The sequence below is a fragment of the Tyto alba genome, unplaced genomic scaffold (genome assembly GCF_018691265.1).
Source record: "Tyto alba isolate M040663 unplaced genomic scaffold, T.alba_DEE_v4.0 Super-Scaffold_3, whole genome shotgun sequence".
In the NCBI taxonomy this organism is placed as follows: domain Eukaryota; kingdom Metazoa; phylum Chordata; class Aves; order Strigiformes; family Tytonidae; genus Tyto; species Tyto alba.
In genome coordinates, this window is record NW_024881304.1 from 3,774,133 (window position 1) to 3,792,207 (window position 18,075).

General features: G+C 66.0%; 2 protein-coding genes across 2 annotated transcripts; one reads left to right on the forward strand and one right to left on the reverse strand.

Annotated features, from left to right (window-relative positions):
- Window positions 1-922: 922 nt before the first annotated feature.
- RRP9 (ribosomal RNA processing 9, U3 small nucleolar RNA binding protein) lies at window positions 923-5,012 on the forward strand. The gene is made up of 15 exons (XM_042799879.1): window positions 923-994; window positions 1,109-1,191; window positions 1,253-1,377; window positions 1,460-1,539; window positions 1,655-1,696; window positions 1,903-2,029; window positions 2,172-2,296; window positions 2,512-2,604; window positions 2,698-2,798; window positions 2,909-3,043; window positions 3,234-3,296; window positions 3,369-3,514; window positions 3,601-3,680; window positions 3,805-3,878; window positions 3,974-5,012. The coding sequence occupies exons 1-15, from the start codon at window positions 923-925 to the stop codon at window positions 4,077-4,079; spliced, it is 1,452 nt and encodes a 483-aa protein (XP_042655813.1). The 3' UTR covers window positions 4,080-5,012.
- Window positions 4,376-15,375, reverse strand: GRM2 (glutamate metabotropic receptor 2). The gene is made up of 6 exons (XM_042799625.1): window positions 15,269-15,375; window positions 11,548-12,170; window positions 8,759-9,596; window positions 7,000-8,063; window positions 5,901-6,075; window positions 4,376-5,392 (listed from the first exon to the last, which is right to left on the reverse strand). Exons 2-6 carry the CDS (start codon window positions 12,004-12,006, stop codon window positions 5,319-5,321), a joined length of 2,610 nt encoding a protein of 869 aa, XP_042655559.1. The 5' UTR covers window positions 12,007-12,170; window positions 15,269-15,375; the 3' UTR covers window positions 4,376-5,318.
- Between the last annotated feature and the right edge of the window lie 2,700 nt (window positions 15,376-18,075).

Below are 18,075 nucleotides of genomic sequence, written 5' to 3' on the forward strand. Positions count from 1 at the left end.
AAGAGCAGAAGCCGAAGTTGAAACTGCAGCCTTCCCTCCCCTCTGCAGGGCCACTGCAGGCTAAATCATATTTTTTGCCTCCCACCATCCGAGGAGCCTGCGCTGCCTGGGGCTGATGTGGCCGAGCCTGGCAGATATGAAGCCACTGATGCTCTGGCTCCAGCTGCATTGTCCCCTCCATGTCCCCAGAGGGAAGGACAGCTCTGCCTCCTGCCCGTGCCACCCGTCCTCACCAGCCCTGCAACCGCTCCTGCCGGGGGACGACGAGTCATGAGAGCATTGGTTAGAGGCCACACCACGAAACCAAGCCCTCAGTGGAGCTCCCCCAAAGGGAGAGACCCGCCAGCAGTCAGTGGCCCCTCCAGGGAGCTGGGGGAACGCGTGGCCACGCTCCTTGGCTGTTTATCCCTGGGGAAGTGAGCCTGTCGCCTTGCAACAGGGTGCTCCCGCTGTCCTTCCACACCTCCCCGGGCGCCAGAGAGGAAAGAGACTGAAGGCGCAAAATAAAGTTTTGGCACCAGAGCAGGCTTTAGCTCTTCAGAGCATCACCAGCCACCGCCGGCACGGCCACAGGACCAGCGGGGTTCAGCGGGGACCCCCTGCCCCCCCCAAACCCGCGAGGGGTCCTGACCCCGCACCCCCGGGGCTGGGAGTGCCGCCCCGAAGGGGCGGGGACAGCGGCGGGGGCGGGGCTAAGGGCAGAGGGGGCGGGACGGAGCCGGCGCGGAGCGAATGGCGTGGCTACCGGAGTGACAGCGCGGCCCGCCGCTAGGAAGCCAGGAGCGCGCTCCCGAGGGGGGGGGAGGCGGAGCCGTAGGGTGGGCGGGAGGCGGGGCCCAGCCGCCTGCAGCTAATAGGCGCTGCCGGGGCGTGGCCTGGCCGCCGGGGCGGGGCGGGCACCGCGTGCGGCGGCGGCGGCAGCATGGCGGCGGCGGGCGGCAGGAGGGCCAAGGGCCAGCGCGGGGCGGCGGGACGGCGGCGGCCGCGGGCGGCGGTGAGGGCCGGGCCGGGGGCGGAGGAGGGGGGCAAGGGGGGGCTGCCCCGGCGGGGGTCGCCGCGCCCGGCCCGGCCCGGCCCGTCCCGCCGATCACCCCGGTTCATCCCGCAGGTCCCGGGCGTCGAGGGGAGGCCGCGGGCGGCGGCCGGTCGTCCCGTCGACGAGGAGGTGTCCAGCGACTCCGAGCCGGAGAGGTAAGGGCTGCGCGGGGAGGGGTGCCGGTGCCGGTGCCGGTGCTCACGTGTGTCCCCGCAGCCCGGCGTTGGGGCGACGGCGGCGGCGGGAGGCGGCGGCGGCGGCGGAGGAGGAGGTGGATGAGACGCCGCAGGAGAAGAAGCTGCGCCTGGCCAAGCTGTACCTGGAGCAGCTCCGGCAGCACGGTGAGCCCCGGGCGGCCCCCGGTGCCCCGGCGGGGCGGCCCCGGGCGCTGAGCCCGGCCCTCATGGGCTGTGTTCGCCGCAGAGGAGGAGCGGGCGGCGGCGGAGGAGGAGGAGGACGCCCAGCCGGCGGATCTCATCGGCGACCGGCTGAAGGAGGACGTGGTGGGCGACGGGGGGGCTCCGGGAATGTCACCTCGGTCCCGGGGGCGGCAGCGGGCTCTGTCCCACTCCTCCCGCGGGGCCCGGGCCACCGCTGAGCCTCCCGCTTCTTCCCCAGCTCGAGCAGAAGGGCCGGCTGCAGCGCCCGGTTGCCAAAAATGTAAGTGCCCAGCGCGGCGGGGGGGGGGGGGGGGGGATGGTGCTGGATCATAAGTGCTGGCTTTGGGGGGATGCTCAGGCACGGCCGTGAGTCGCCACGCTGGCTGCGGGAGCGGGGCCCTTCTCCCGCCCGGGGTGCCATGCTGGTGCCCCGCGCCCGGGGAAGGGGCCGGGGCAGCCCCGCGCAACGTCCCGCTCTCCCTGCAGGTGCAGCCTCCAGACCCGGCCAGCATCCGCGTGCTGCGGGGGCACCAGCTGCCCGTCACCTGCCTGGTCGTCTCTCCAGACGACAGGTTCATCTTCTCCGCCTCCAAGGACGGCTCCCTCATCAAATGCAAGTGTTCCCCTGGCCTGAACCCTGCGCTTAGCCCCGGGGATGTGCGCGTACATCGTTTCGGGATCTGTGGGAAGCCCCTCGGTGCTTTCCGGAGTGGCAGGAGGCTCCCGGGGGGGTGACGGCGATGCCTTTCCCGTAGGGGAGGTGGAGAGCGGGAAGAGGCTGTGCGTGGTGCCTGGGGGGAAGAAAGGTACCGAGGAGCGGCACATGGGGCACGCGTCCCACATCCTCTGCATGGCCATCTCGTCGGATGGCAAGTACCTGGTACGGGGAGTGGGGGCTGGCGCTGCTGCGTGGGGCGTGATTTTTCTCCCGGGGTCCTGGGGGCAGCGTCTCCTGCTTGGGTTAAAGCACTACCCCCACTGGAGTCAACAATCAGGTCCCTGGGATCCCCCAGAGCACGTGGGGTGGGAGTGGAGGCTGGGGCGGGCCGTGGGTCGCCGAGGGGCAGGTCTGGGGCATCCCCTGCTGTCTGCCAGGCCACGGGGGACAGGAACAAGCTGATCATGATCTGGGACGCGGTCACCTGCAAGCGCCTGCACATCTTCACCGGGCACCGCGACGCCGTCTCGGTGAGTCGGGGGAATCGGCCGCGATGCCGGCGGCACCGGCAGCTGCGTCCTCCCAGGCGCCCCTCACTGCTGCGCCCGGCCGTCTGTCCGCAGGGTCTGTCCTTCCGGAAGGGCACACACGAGCTGTACAGTGCCTCCCATGACCGCTGTGTCAAGGTCTGGAACGTGGCAGAGAACGCATACGTGGAGACTCTGTAAGACCTGGGAGCCGGGGGGGGGGGATCCCACTGACCCGGCAGCCCCGGGGGAGGCGAGGTGGCAGAGGGCCCTGCTTGCCACAGCTCTGTGCCATCTCCTCCTTCAGGTTCGGGCACCAGGATGTCATCACGGCGCTGGACTGCCTGAGCCGGGAGTGCTGTGTGACAGCGGGGGGACGGGACGGCACCGTGCGCCTCTGGAAGATCCCCGAGGAGTCGCAGCTCGTGTTTTACGGGCACCAGTACGTCTGGGGTGGGAGAAGGGGGGCTGTGGGCGGGTGGGTCTGGCTGGGGCAGCTCTGTGCGGGAGCGAAGCATTGCCGGGAGCCTGCCAGCCCCCTGGGGCTGCCGATGCCCCGGTGAGCCCTTGTCTCCTAAAGAGGATCCCAGAGCACACTCCTGACTGCTGGCAGCCACCCCTTCTCTTCGCAGGGGCTCCATCGACTGTATCCAGCTCATCAACGAGGAGCACATGGTGTCGGGTGCTGATGATGGGTGAGCACGGGGGCCGGGACGGTGCCCAGGGTGGCCAGGCCATGCCCCCCTCACCCCTTCCCTCCCTGACAGGTCCATAGCCCTGTGGGGGCTGACAAAGAAGAAGCCGCTGGCGCTGGCCCAGCAGGCCCATGGCATGCAGGACGCCCAGGGCCTCCAGCAGCCTTACTGGATCTCGGCGGTGGCCGCCCTGCGCAACAGTGACCTCCTGGCAACAGGTGTGTGGCAGCCGCTGTAGGGCAGGGGTTTGGGGGGGATGCAGGTGGGGGTCTCGGGGTGCATGGCAGTCTCCTCTCTGCCCCAGGTTCCCACAGCGCCAGCGTGAAGCTCTGGAAGTGTGGCGAGGGATTTCGGAAGCTGGAGCCTCTCTGGGACATCCCCTTGGTATGGACGGGGAGGTTGGGGGATGCTGGGCTGGCAGCGGGGGGATATCTCTTGGCAGGGGCTCCCCTCCCTGGGTGGCAGGAGGAGGCTGCGGGAGCCCCTCACCCCTGCCTTGTCCCCCCAGGTGGGTTTTGTCAACAGCCTCAAGTTCTCAGCAGCTGGCGACTTTCTGGTGGCCGGCCTCGGGCAGGAGCACCGGTACCATCCCCACTCCCCAGCACTGATGAGGGGTGCAGCCCCCTCTTCTTGTCCTGTGCTTGGCAGAAGGTGACCCCCCCATCTCTCATCTACAGGCTCGGCCGGTGGTGGAGAATCAAAGAAGCCAAAAACAGCATCTGCATCATCCCCTTGAAGCAGAGGGCTGCAGCCTCCAGCCCTGAAGGCCCTGACAGCTCCTAGCCCTCTGGCCCGGAGCCGCCAGAGCTGGGTTATTAAACCCCTGGCCCTGGAGCTGTGTCCTTCGTGCAGCCGCCCTCCTGGGGCCGGTGGGACGTGATATCGTAATGGGGCCCTGCCCTCTGCGAGGGTTTGCCCCCTTTCCTCATGTTCAGCCGGACCTGAGCTCTGAAAGGGTCCATTTTTAAAAAAAAAAAAAAAACAACCAAAACCACTTTATTTACATAAATTACAAAAAAAAAAAAAAAAAATCACACTATTGCTCACAGAAAAAAAAATCTACTCTTAAAAACTTGATTGGGCTTAAATACCTGGTCCTGTTACTTGCCCTCAGCCCCTGCCAGACCCACCCTGGGCTCTGCAGGGGCCGGGGGAGCAGCCAGTGTTTGCCCCCTCTCCTGCCCCATCTCCCACAAAGGGGTGAGCAGCGCTACACCCAGCGCGGGGAGGGATGGAGGGGGCTTGGGCCCAGCCCGGCAGCATTCGGCAGCTTTCCTGGCGCCAAAAATGAGGAGGAAAAGGTAAAACTGCAAAGCGCTGCAGGGAGGGTGACACGGGGAGGGGGGGGTCGGGAAAGGCCCTGCATTGGGAAAGCAGGGTGGGCGATGGGTGAGGGCAGGGTGTGGGGGCACAGGGCTCGGCGTGGAGGGAGCGGGAGGTGCAGCGTGGCTCGGTGCAAGCGAAGTGGGTGAGGAGGAGTCAGGTTGTGCACCAGGGCTGGGTGAAGGTGGGGTGTGTGGGGGGGCTGGATTTTGCCCCAGGGCTCAGTGCAAGGGACAAGGTGGGGGGCTTGCACCACAGTTCGGTGCAGGGACTGGAGGCATTGCACTACAGCTCAGTGCGAGGGATGGGGAGGGAGGGGGGACACACATGCACCATGGCTCAGTGTTGGGGGGGCAGGATGTACACCACGGCTCAGTTGAAGGGGGGGGGGGACTTTCACCATGGCTCAGTGCAGGGTGTGTGGGGGGGGGATGTTCACCATGGCTCAGTGCAGGGGACAGGGGCTGTGTAACGTGGCTCAGTGCAAGGGAAGGGTGACACAGACCGTGACCCAACGCGTGGGATGTGTAGCTCGTGCGGGGGGTGGGGGGGGGGGCTGGGGCTGAGCTTCCCAGCTGCCTCAGGCACCCGAGTGGGCCAGGCCGTGGGCACTGCTTTCCCTGGGGAGGGAGCCGGGATGCGGGGTGGCCGCAGGCAGGAGCAGCAGCACCATGGCCCCCCCTCTCCCAGCCCCGTCCTTCACAAGGATGATGTCGTGGAGTCCACCACCTCGCGACCGTTGCACACCGTGGGCACGTACTGCGAGGCCGAGCCTGGCCGGGAAGGCAGCAGTCAGGGGTGGGTTGGGGTCTGGCAGCAGCAGGTCCCCAGGGCATCCCACTGGGGTGGGTGATGGGTGCCTGGGGAGCTGCACCCCCCCCTGGGGCTGGGGTGGAGGGTGCCCACGTCCCCCCAGGGTGATGACAGGCACGGGGAGGGGGGGCAGCTGATCTCCTAGGGTTGGGGTGGAGGGTGCCCAGGGATGGCTGTGTCCCCCCAGGGCTGGGGTGGAGAGTGCTTGGGGTGACTGTGGCCCCTCAGTGCAAGGATTTTCCCGCCCCCCCCCGAGCAGTTACCCCTCTGTCAGGCCATGCTGCGGCCTTTGGGCTTGCAGCCCCAGGAGATGGGGTATTGGGTTAGGGGACAGATGAGCCGCAGGGGACACAGCATCCTCCATTCCCCCATCTCCAGCAGCGCCCTACCCCACACCCTGCTTTCCTTCAGGGGCCCATGCTGGGTGTTCCCGCCTCCCCTGCCCTCCCCCAGCCCCACCGTGCTCACCGTGGGACTGGCTGGAGCTGGCGGCCGCCACGCTGAACCGAGCGGTGCCGACACGGTGGCTGGCCACGTTCTTCTGTGGCTGGAAGAGTATGATGTGGAGCTTGGGGGTGAAGAGGCAGCCGAGGACCACGGTGCCGCTGAGGCTCACCGAGATGCACATGGTGGTGGTCTGGACCTGGAGGCGGGGGGGGGTGTCAGGTGCTCCTGCCACCAGCCCTCTGCCCCGAGTGGGGCAGGATGAAGCCCTCACCGTGGCACCGACTGACCCCACCGGGCAGAAGCTGCTGCCTGCACCCCCATGGGGACATCCCACCCCACCTCAGGTCCCTCCATCAGGGTGGACCGGCTGGACACCCACGGGCAGAAGATGGGCACTGCCTTGATGGGGACGTGGCACCCCAGCAAAGTGGGCACACCCTGAGTAGCACCCCCAGCCTTGCCAACATGCTGCTTTGGGGCAGTACCTAGGGCCAGAGCCTGGCACCCCCCACGCCGGTGCCTGCTCCCACCAGGGCACGCAGGTCCTCTCTGGAAGCCCCCAGCTGCAGCTGCCCCCACTGAGTCCAGGCCCATCAAGAATGCGTCTGGGTGCCCTTGCCAGGGGGGTTGAGGTGCTGCAGGATGCACTCCGTGTTCCCCAGCCCCTGGCACTGCTCAGCTCCCCAGGGACCATGCTGGCCCTGGGGTTGGCATTCACGCCGTGGGGGGGGGGGGGGGGTTGTGTCTGGATGGGCCAGGGGTTGTCTTGTGCCTTCATGCTGTGAGGCTGAAGGATGGCAATCGCTCCTCTGTGGTCAGGTTGGGGAGGCTCTGGAGGTCTCAGGGTTATTTTCCAGCCTCACCCTAGCAAACGGTTTGTCAAGGCGGGGGGTTTCTTATCCCTAGGACCCACTGCCCTCTCAGCCACAGCCCTTCAGCCACCTTTCACCTGGTCCCGAACGCCCCGATGCAGAGGTGACCATCACTAGGTCCAGGTCTGACAACCCTTCCCCAGGCCCATGCATCTCCTAGCTACAAACGCCATGGGGCCCAAATCGCCAGGACCGCTCAGATCAAGCTCTATTAGAAACCCCCCCCAAAAAAAACCTGAGGCTCTTACTCGGTAGTCACTGGAGGTCACGTAGAAGATGGGCAGGAAGGCCAGCCAGATGATACAGGTTGTATACATGGTGAACCCAATGAACTTGGCCTCGTTGAAGTTTTCAGGGCATTTCCGTGTCTTGAAGGCATAGACCGTGCAGAGGACAATCAAGAGGACATTGTAGGTGAGCGAAATGAGCATGTTGGAGTCACGGTTGTTGCACTTGAGGGTGACGATGTACCTCTTGTCAGGCTCGGTCTCCTTGCCTGTGCCGGGGGTCTCTACCAGCAGCCAGATGATGACGATGATCAGCTGGCACGAGATGAGGGCCATGCAGATGACCACCTGTGATGTGGGGCTTATGAACCGGGGGCGCTGGACCCCCTCTTTCACCCCACTGAAGATCCTGGCGATGCGATTTGTCTTGGTCAAGAGGGCCGAATAGCAGACGGCAAATGACGTTCCCAGCCCCAGACGCCGCAGCGTGCACACCTCAGTGGAGGGCTTCGCGATGAAGATGAAGGTCATGCTGTAGCACATGAGGACCCCGGTCAGGAGAATGTAACAGAGCTCCCGGCCAGAGGCCTTCACGATGGGGGTGTCATTGTTCTTCATGAAGACTCCGAAAACAAAGAGGGTGGAGATAAAACCCAGGCAAGAGATAGTGACGGGACCAATGGCCCAGACATCTTTCCAGCGGATGTACTCTTGGGGCAACTCGTAGCAGCCATTCAGTGTCTCGTTGGGCCAGTAACCGAGACCACAGTCCATGCAGGTGAACTCATCCAGCAAGTACTCGTAAGGCTGGCAGGGGATGCAGATCCAGCAGCATATGTCTCCGGGCTGCATGCTCTTTATCTCATTCTTCTTGCAAGGGTCGCTGCACTGGGACACGGGGATGGAGGTCTCAGCCCACGAGATGAGGCTGGTGTTGAGGCTGAGCCCCTCAGCCCAGTAGCCCACCTTCTGGTACCGATACCGCCCGTCCACGTGGTGATAGTTGAAGATGTTGTAGCGCCCGATCCCATCGCCGTAGCGATCAAATCGAACGACACTCTTGGTGTCTGCTGGCCTGAACGGAGCTGGAGGGAGGAGAAGGGGAGACAGTCACTGTCACGGGGCAGGAGAGCACTCGCTCCCGGCATAGAGGCAGGGCTCCTACAAAGGGTCACACCCCACCATGGCTACAGGCAAATGTCCAACCTGCCCCCGGCCTTCACTCTCATGCTCGCTGTCTGTGCACACCTTAGGCGCAGGAAAGCAAAAGTGGAGAACTACCACCCCATGTGCCCAAGGGCTCGGCAGCCTCAGCCAGCTCTGCAGGGGCAAAGCGGGGGATTTTGCAGCCTCCGTGGCTCTCAGTGACACCTGGGTAGCCAGGATCAGCCCAAGTCACAGAGGACATGCTTCTAATTCACCTCAAATTATGTGGGTTCTTGATCAAGCATAATCCTCCAGTTTAATCACTGAAACGTGAATAAATCATGATGCTTGCAAGTGAGGTCTCCAAGGACCCATGTTCTTGGAGGGTCCCTCGTGGGGCTGGTCCCACCCAGCTGTAGCAGGAGGGAATTGATCACCAGCTTCCTCACACTGGGGACAGAAGGCCTGGATTGCCTCTCACAGGTGATGGTGGGCTGTTGGCATCCTGGGACAACCACAGCCCACAGCACGGGTTCCTGTGTAGAGGAATTGGAGAGTCTTGGGTCTTTGGGTCTCCTGCTTCTTCCCTGCCCCTCCACCCATCCCTTTCCAGTCAGGAACCCTCTGGACTCACCGTCAAAATTAACATTGAGCATAAAGTCCTTGTAGAACCTCTTGCCATTGACGGGCTTCATGGCATCGCAGAGCCTGGTGGAGTTGGGGCACAGCGCCCGGTGCATGTTGTGGAGAGAGTGAGCCATGGCATAGACCGCATTGACCACAAACGTGATCTTGGACTCTGGCTCAAACTTGCCTGTCTTGAGGGAGTACCGGCTACAGTCCTGCGTGTGGAAGCTACACTTGAACTTCTGCTCCCAAAACTCCCGAAACCAGGGATTTCGGCTGTTATTGTAGGGGTTGAGATTGAGGAAATAGGCAGCAAACTCCTTAATGGGGTAGGCTGCCAGCTCAATGGTGATGGCTCCCTCTGCCACCGCTTCGCTCCCAGCCACCACGCTCTCCAGGGCTCCCCACCCATCACTGGCCACCCACGTGAAGGACACGTTGGCTCGCTGGGCAGCTGCCAGAAGCTCCCGGGCATCTTCGCTTCGCGTGAACAACACGACCACTCTGGCATTGGGCTTCTGCAGCAGAGCCCGGACCACCCCATCGTAGGTCTTCTTGTTCATGGAGCGCCCCACCTTCTCCGAGGTGGCGATGCAGATGTTGCGCATGCGGGCTTCTTGCTCAAAGGCCTCGATCCCCGTCTCCCCGTAGTCACCCTCCGAGGCGACAGTGGAGACGTAGGTCCAGTTGAAAAAGCGGAGGATCTCTGCCATGGCTTTGGCTTGGTAGAAGTCTGGCGGGACAGTGCGGGCGAAGTAGTCGTAGCGGGACTTGTCGCTGAGCTTGGCGCTGGTGGAGGCATAGCTGATCTGCGGGATCTGGAAGAGCCGCAGCAGGTTGGCCACCTGCGTGGAGGAGGAGAGGTGAGTGCCTGAAGACATGGCCCAGTGAGACCCTCCCACCGGAGGACCCTTGCCCAACACCAAGCGTTGCATGGTGCTCCCAAACACAACCATGGGGCTGATGAGCAACCCCCTGCCCACTCGGAGGGTCCTGGTTGGTGGACGGATGGACGGATGGCCGGGTGGCACATTCACAGGGATTCCTGAGCCCTCTGACATGCTCATTTTTTTTTTTTTTTTTTTTTTTCATTATTTCACGCACTCTGCTCTGAAATTTGGGACTGGGGAGGTGATAAATGGATTTGTGGCAAAAGCAGACACTCCCCCACAGGTGACCTGTGGGAGATGCTTGTTGACAAGGAGAAAGCCAGGGTGCCTGGCAGCCCCACGGCACGGGGGGGAAGGGATCTGGGGGCTGGGAGCCAGGGCAGAGCCCCCCCCGCCATCTGCAGAGCTGACCCTGGGGACCAGCACCTGCGCATCCCGCATCGGGATCCCCAGTGGGACCAGCACCTTCCAGCCACTCGGCAGAAGCCCTCGTTACCTTCAAAGGGGAAAAAAAGCCCTGCTAATGAGGCTGCTAAAAACCCAGGCTCTTGGAGCAGCAGTGGGGGGGCTCGGGTGTGCTGGCGGGGCTGGTGAACCTTCCCACATCTCACTGCTCCCCAGGCGAGAGACGCAGCTTAATTAACTTGGACAAATGTTCTCAACGACAGAGTCCCCTAATGGCAAGAAGGCCCCCGAGCGCAGCGATGCTGCTGCCCGGCCTCACCGCGCGACGGGAGCTGCCAGCCCGCTGTGCCACCCCAGCACCGCTCGCGCTCCCCGGGGTGGGGACGGTGTCCCCAGCCGTGGGGACACGCCGGGTACTCCAGCAAGGGAAGGGATAAACGCCCGTGTGGGCTGGATTGGGGTGCTGCCTCCATCACCCGGCCCCAGCTTCCTCCGCCCCACGGCGGGGGGGATGCAGGGACCCCGGGGACCAGCAGTCATGGTTTGACATGCTCTGGGGACTCATTAAAATTTAGCGAGCACGTAGCCCACCGGCAGCCCCCAGGACCCAGCCATGCCCGCCGGCTGCCTGCATCCTCAGGGGATGGCTTCTCCCTGCCGAAGCCAGCCTCTGCGTCCCCAGAGCCGCGGTTTTGGGGACAGAGCTGCACCCCACCCCGGGCGACAGCTGGATCTGAGGCTCGAAGTGCCTGTTGCTGTGGGATCACCGGGGACGGGGGGGAGGCAGCCCCCTGTGCCCACCCTGCCCCAGCAGCAGCTGCCCCACGCAGCACTATGCTGGCCAGGAAGGGACAGCTGTGGCCATCCAGGCTTGGTGGCATCGCGCTGTCACCCATCAGCGGGAGGAGCAGCACCCAGGGGCACTGGTGGCACAGGTCAGGCAGGAGAGGGACAATGCCCTTCTCCAGGCCCACACCAGGACTTGGCAGGCCAGGGACCGGGACTGGTGCTGCCAGGAGGTGGCTTGCACCATCCAGGCCCTCTGGCAGCAGCGAGTGACGTGGCAGCATGGTGGCACCGAGGGTGGTGAGGACCTGAGCATCGAGATCACCCTGGGCTGAGGAGCTGCGCTTGCTGCTGTGACCCCAGGAGGGAAATAAACCCCCACCCCTGCGTGGGACGGATCCACCGGCTTGGCTCCCATGGCTTATGGCAGGTGGGGGGGCCTCCCCGCAGCCCCCAAGGGGACCCTGGCCACCATCAGGGCTGCAGCCCCCCCCTCCCCAGGTAGCAGAGAGGCGGCTGTCTCAGGTGACAGGCTGTCATTCCCTCCCCATTGCAGAAAGGGGCAAAGAACCACGGTGAAGGACACGAGACCATCCCTGTGCCACACTGGCAGCACCACCATCACGCTGATACCAGGATTTTACCCCCCACCCTCACCATTTCTGCTGCCCGAAAACCCCCAGCCCCATACGAACTCCCCTTGCCTGGGGGTTACCTGGATGGAAACATCACTGTAGGAGCCCCCGATGACGCCGGTGATGGCGGTGGGCACATCGTCGTGGACGGCATAGGAGCCGTCGGGGCAGATGTGCTCAGAGCCGTCCACCCTGGTGAGGGAGGCGCGGACAAAGTCGAGGGACTGCTCGAGGGCATAGGTGTCCTTGGAGCACGTGTCGAGAATGTGGGCGCCCAGCCTCACCCCCGGCAGGATGCTCCCGTCCTTGTTGATCTCGTCCAGGGCGAAGAGCATGGCCTCCAGGCGCTGGATGCCCCGGTGCTCATTGATTTTTCCACAGTCTTCGCTCCCCACTCCTTTCTCATGGACAGGGAAGAGGCCCCCGATCACCAGGTCCCCGTCCATGCTGATCTCCTTTTTGCCAGCCGTGCCGTGCCCGGCGGCCAGGCAGGCGACCAGGCGCATCAGCCAGAGCCAGGCGGCCAAGGGGACCGCCATGGGGTGCGCTGGCGGGGCACCCGCGCCACCCCGTGTCACCCGCTGCCACCCGTCAAGGCGAGGGCAGGCGGTCCCCAGGCATCGGGTGGCGGGGGGGGGGGCGCGGCGTGGTGTCAGCGGGACGGGGCGGGGGGGTCGCACTGCCCCGGCAGAGCCCTCGGCACCTGGAAAAGCAAAGAGAAAAGTCACTGGGTCTGCAGGCTGCAAGGCGAGACAGGGACTGTCCCCACAGGCAGGGCTAGTGCCGCATGGGCGAGCAAGGGCATGAGACTGCCTGTGCCCCCCACCCCAGTTCCCCCTGACCTTAGGAAGGATCCACCCCCCCCCCCAAAAGGGTGAGCTGAGCAGATGCGACAGCTCCCACAGTGACCTGGGACCCCCAGGACACCTGCAAGTGACACAGACCCCGGGATCAGTCCCCACTGAGTGCTCCCTGGGATGCACCGGCGTGGGCAGGAGGGCACAGAGCTGGCTTCCGCAGCAGCACCGGGCAGAGCAGCCTGCCGGGGGAAAGCCTGCTGACCCCTAAAACACTGGGGAGGCGGGAAGGATCCAGGTAGGTCACCTGGGACAGGGAGCCCAGGCTGGGAGGGCAGAGCCAACGCCAGCTCTGAGCCGAGCCCCCGACCCGTGCAGCGGCATCAGGGGTGCAGACAGCTCCCGACCTCCAGCCACGAGCGCTGCCAAAAGCAGCCGGCCACAAGCCCACCATGCCCGCAGCACCCAGCCACCACTGTATTTTAATCCCCATCCTGTACCCCCAGAGCCCACCCGCCCTCCTGCTGCCCCCAGTGCTGCCCGCGGCACCGGGGCTGGAGCAGAGACACGCCACTGGCTTCATCCTCCCGCAGCGATGCGCGGGGTGGGCTCCGGCAGCCACGGTGCTTTGGAGTCTGTTCTCTCACCACCGCCCCTTCCTTCCCTGTATACTAAATTCAGAGATTTCAGTAAAAAGTAAGAGCCAGGTTTGCTGACTCCCTCTGCAGAAAGCACGGAGGCGCGGGGGAATCAAAGGCTTTTGCAGCAGGCAGGCCTTTTTTTGGCAGGAGATGCAGTCCCCTCGGAGATCAGTTGTCTTTTCCCAAACCATGGGAGAGATTTGTTTCCCATTTGAAACTGACTGCTGAAATCCCGCAGGGCTGGCGTTTCGGGGACCATGAGAGAAGGACACCCCCTGACAGCCCAGAAACCTCCAGCTGCTCCGGTGTGGGAAGCTGCCGGTGCTGCAGCGGGTCCCGGGGCTCACCCGCAGCCCGGCAGAGCGGGGTGCTCGTGGGGACACATGGGGTGGGAGGGCGATGCCGGAGAGTGCTGCCCCCCCCCCGCAGCCCCCTGCAGCCCGTACCGAGGCCGCTCTCCACGAGCAGGAGCAGGGCACCCCTCGATGCCCCTGTGGTGCTCCTGGGCAGGCGATGCCCGTGGCTGGAGGAGCCCTCCTGGCAAGCAGCTGGAGCTGGTGGTGACGCCCAGGGGGATGCGGGCACAGGGCGTAAGGGGGTGGGGTGGCGCGATGCTCGCAAACCTCCTCTGCCTCTGTGCCCCAAAGTGCTTGTCCCCAGGTGCTGCCTGCCTGTAACAAGCCCCCAGCTGCCTCAGGGCATCTCCTATCCGCTCCCCAAATTTGAAGGGGGTTGGGGAAGAGGCTGAGGAAGGGTCCCTGCCTTATTTCAGGCAGTGAATGCTTTTGAGGGACCCAGGGTTTCCTTAAGCAGGAAAGAGGCCGCGGGAACATGGATTATTGATGGAGCCTATCAGCGGCAGGCTGAGCCTGGCACAGGGGTCTGGCAGCACCGAGAGCCGGCTCGTCGGGGTCCAGTTCTTCCGGGGCAGCTGGCAGGACCCGCCAGACGAAAGGCACCTTCAGGCAAAGCTCTCCCGAAAGGACAAACCATCACCCACCCTGCAGTGAGCACCGCGAGCAGGGCTGCGGCCATCCCCGCAATTGCTCAGCTGGGTTGGCGCGGTGCTGGGGGGAGGACAGCCCCGCGGGAACAGCTGGAGAACATCTGGGGAAGGGAAAGCACCCGGCAGGGCAGAGCCAAGTCCAGCCTGACGGCCACGGTGCGTTGGGAAGGCTCCTGCTGACTGCTGGCAGCCCTCTCTCCCGAAAGCATCGGCGAGTAGGACGGGTGAGGAGGTGCCGCTGTGACTACGTGCCCTGAGCTTCTCACCCACATCCTGCCAGGAGACCTGACCCCGACACTGGCACCCTTCGGGGTGGCATGGGGGCGTGGGTGAGAGCAGCAGCGCTGCGAGGGCGCAGGGTGAGCCTGCCTGGCACAAGCCGCCATCGTCACCTCCCCCGGCGGTCCCCAGAGGTCCTGCCGCCACTGAGCTCTGCCAGGACCCCCACACCTCCCTTCTGCCCCACGGCCTGCGAGCCCCGGTGTTTCGTGGGGCCAAAACGCCTTCCCTGGGGCTCTCACCCCAGCACCCCCCACCACCTCGGCCATTCGGCCGCTCTTGCCCAGCCCGGTGGGAGCGTGGGGTGTCGGGGAGGTGAAGGCAACTGGAGCTGGCACAGCCCCGGCCCGTGCACCCCAGCAGTGAGGCGAGAGAGAAGGAGGCTGCCTGCCCCACCGCAGCCCCCCGCCCCCCTCCCCCAGGGGCTGGGGTCACAGCTTTGGCCGATCCACCCCAAATTTTGTCCCAAACCCACCCTGGGGTCTAGCTGCCCTGGCAGCCCCCCCCCTCCCCCCCAGAGCCACTGCTCCCCCCCACCGGGGACAGCCGGAGGAGGGATGCGGGGGACTGGCCGCAGGGGCGCGGGGGGGGGCTGTCCCCACCGTGCCGGGCGGTCACCCCCCCTTCCCTGCCCCGGTGACGGCGGGCAGCCTCTGCCCGGGGCCGGGGGGCTGCGGCGGCGGGGTCCTGCTGGCTGCCCGCTGCGGGGGCCGGTGCTGCCGGGGCACCGGGGGGACGGGGACCCCCTGAGCCCTCCTCTCGGAGCCCCGCGGCCCGGCGTCTTACGCCGGGCAAGGGGGGAGCCGGCGGGACCGGCCCCAGTACCCCCCGCCCAGCCGGTGCCGGTGCCCGGGCTCGGCTCCCCTCCCGCGGCCCCGGGAGCCCCGGCACCGAGCACCGGCTGCCGAGCCCTACCGTGCCGCGGCCCCGACGGCTGCGGAGGATCGCCGGTCGCCGTGCCCCTCCGCCGCGGGTACCGGGGCTCTGGGGACGCCGGGGCGCCGCCGGGGCACGGCGCGGCCCGAGGCCACGGGGACGGGCGCGGCCGGGAGCGCCGGGGTGGGACCGCAGCCCTTACCTGGGCCCGGCAGGCTGTGCCGGGAGCCGGTGCCGGTGCCGGGAGCCGGTGCGGCGGCTGCCTCGGAGCTGCGGCTGCCGCCGCCTCCCGCCGCCGCCTCTGACACTCCGCCAGCCCCAGCCGAGCGGAGCCGCTCCGCCCCCCGCCCGGCCCGGCCCGGCCCCCGCCCCGGCCCCGGCCCCGGCCCCGGCCCGGCCCGGCGGGCAGCGGCACCCCCGGGGCCGTCCCGCCTGCCCCCCGCCCGCTCCCGGCACCGCCGCGCCGGGCAGGGCACCGGCAGGGCCGGAGGCTGGCAGGGCTTGGGCAAAGCCGGGGAGGACACGGGTGGGGATGGCAGGGCACAGGGAGTGGGGGGGGAGGACACGGGGAGGGGTGGCAGGGCACAGGGAGTGGGGGGGAGGACACGGGGAGGGGTGGCAGGGCACAGGGAGTGGGGGGGGAGGACACGGGGAGGGGTGGCAGGGCACAGGGAGTGGGGGGGAGGACACGGGGAGGGGTGGCAGGGCACAGGGAGTGGGGGGGGAGGACACGGGGAGGGGTGGCAGGGCACAGGGAGTGGGGGGGGAGGACACGGGGAGGGGTGGCAGGGCACAGGGAGTGGGGGGCGAGGACACGGGGAGGGGTGGCAGGGCACAGGGAGTGGGGGGGAGGACACGGGGAGGGGTGGCAGGGCACAGGGAGTGGGGGGCGAGGACACGGGGAGGGGTGGCAGGGCACAGGGAGTGGGGGGGAGGACACGGGGAGGGGTGGCAGGGCACAGGGAGTGGGGGGGAGGACACGGGTGGGGATGGCAGGGCACAGGGAGTGGGGGGGAGGACACGGGGAGGGGTGGCAGGGCACAGGGAGTGGGGGGGAGGACACGGGGAGGGGTGGCAGGACAGACACAGGCAGCGCATGGCCAGATCCAGGCAGGACATAGCCAGAGAAGCCAGGGCACAGGCAGGACACGGCAAGGGATGGCCAGAGCCAGGCTGGGCAGAGGCAGGACACGGCCAGAGCAGGCAGGACCCTGCACAGACCCCACAGGGCACGGCTCCCCCAGCCCAGAACCCCCGGTTCAGACCCAGCCCAGTGAGAGGGGTCCCAGCCCCGGCTCCAGCTTCACAGTTGCAATCTGGTGCCCCCGGGGCCTTTCCCCCCTGTCCCGCACAGCCCCCCCCCAGCCTGCTCCCTGCTCCCTTAGCCCAGGGTGGGGGGCACCCCAGGGCCCAGCAACACCCCACTGACCCCCTGCACTCCATGCAGCTCCCGACACTCACCGTCGGCCCAAGCACCAAGCTGGGGGAAGACTTTGGACCACCCGATGACAGAGGCAGTGGCTGGATTTAGCGTTCCAGGTCTTCACCACTTGCCCAAACTCCTTCTGGAGCCATTGGGCTGCCCAGGACCCCGCCGTGCTGCGTTCCCCATCTGTCTCGCGCTGGCACCCCGGCTGTCCTGGAGAATTCTGTGACTCAAGGACAGGAACGGGACAGGGAATGACACAGGACTCACAGGGACGGGGCAGGCGTGCCTCTGGGGCAGCAGCCTGAGTAACCACCTCACCACCCCGTGCCTCAGTTTCCCCACTGCCAGCTGCTGTGCTTGCAGGCTGCGGGTTAGGGCACGGCAGCAAGAGTCAGACCCATTCTGTGTCCCCCTCGCCCAGCAGTCCTGATTTGGGGGGAGGGGGATAACCCAGGACCTTCATGGTAAGGTCCTCCCTGGGGTCCCACAGCACCAGGACCCCAGACCCCTCCCGCCCGTCTCCTTTCAGCTCAGACGAGCGGGGCAGTGGGGGGAGGAGGGTGATGGGGCTGGGGAACCCACAGAGAGCCAGGGTGGGCTGGAGACGTGCGGTGCTGAAGGATGCTGGCACTGCTAAGGTCCTGCTTCCCCCCCTCCCGGCAGATGGGACCTGGCAGGAGCGTCGCACGTGCCCCAGCACTGGCTGCATCCTCCCGGCTGCTGCTTCGGCGCTGCTGACAGCAGGAGGACGACGGCAAAGCCTCTCCGGTCCCCATCTTCGGTGGGGTTAGAGGACAAGCAGCGTTAGGATCCGCTGCCTGGCTCCAAGCCCCCTGGAGACTCAGCCAGGCATAAATATTTCAGGGGGGTTGGCAGTTTTGTAATAACCGGCAACAAAGATAAACACCGGGAAGAGCAATATTTTTCCATGTGGGTTGGAGGAGTTTAATATTTTATCACTCAGAGCACAAAATATTTATGAACAATTTCATGTCAATCACTGGCTGAGGACTAATCATGACCTTTCCAAGCCAGGGAGGACACGTCCCTACCACGGAGGGACAGCCAGACCTCCCCTGCCCCGTGCACCCCTACCCCAAGCCCTGGTTTTGGGCTGCCCTGTCTAACTGCTGAGGAACAAACCCCGGGCTGCCGGGGGCACCGGGGGCACCGGGGCAGGGCAGGGGCTGAGCTCTGCAAGGGGCTCCTGCAGCTGGCTTGGCCCCGGGACACCGTGGCAGTGATGTCCAGGCTGTTCCACCATCCCCAGCTGGGACAGGGAACTGGGACCAGCACGGGCAGCCCTCCCTGCCTGCACCCCACGGCTGCGGGACCGGGCAGATGGGATGCCGGGGAGGCACAGTGCAGGCAGGCTGGTCCCCCCCGCCACAGGAGGAGCACAGCGGCACCAGGCCCACCAGCAGCCCAGGGACCCGGCTTTACTGGTTTTACTTTCAGCAGGTTCCCAAGAGGAGTGGGGATGCCACCTCCCTCCAGCCCAGCCTGGCTCAGCTCCCTTCCCGCTCCCCCCACAGCCCGCAGAAGCTGGGGACACTCCCCACGGCCCTGCTGGGTTGCCC

Excerpts from the sequence above, each read along its gene's own strand:
- RRP9 (XM_042799879.1), top strand. The coding sequence starts at position 923 with ATGGCGGCGGCGGGCGGCAGGAGGGCCAAGGGCCAGCGCGGGGCGGCG. Across the intron at positions 2,605-2,697 it reads GGCACCGCGACGCCGTCTCG|GGTCTGTCCTTCCGGAAGGG; the intron begins GTGAGTCGGGGG and ends GTCTGTCCGCAG. Across the intron at positions 3,044-3,233 it reads CTCGTGTTTTACGGGCACCA|GGGCTCCATCGACTGTATCC; the intron begins GTACGTCTGGGG and ends TTCTCTTCGCAG.
- GRM2 (XM_042799625.1), bottom strand. The coding sequence starts at position 12,006 with ATGGCGGTCCCCTTGGCCGCCTGGCTCTGGCTGATGCGCCTGGTCGCC. Across the intron at positions 9,597-11,547 it reads ACAGTGATGTTTCCATCCAG|GTGGCCAACCTGCTGCGGCT; the intron begins GTAACCCCCAGG and ends TCCTCCACGCAG. Across the intron at positions 6,076-6,999 it reads TGACCTCCAGTGACTACCGA|GTCCAGACCACCACCATGTG; the intron begins GTAAGAGCCTCA and ends CCCCGCCTCCAG.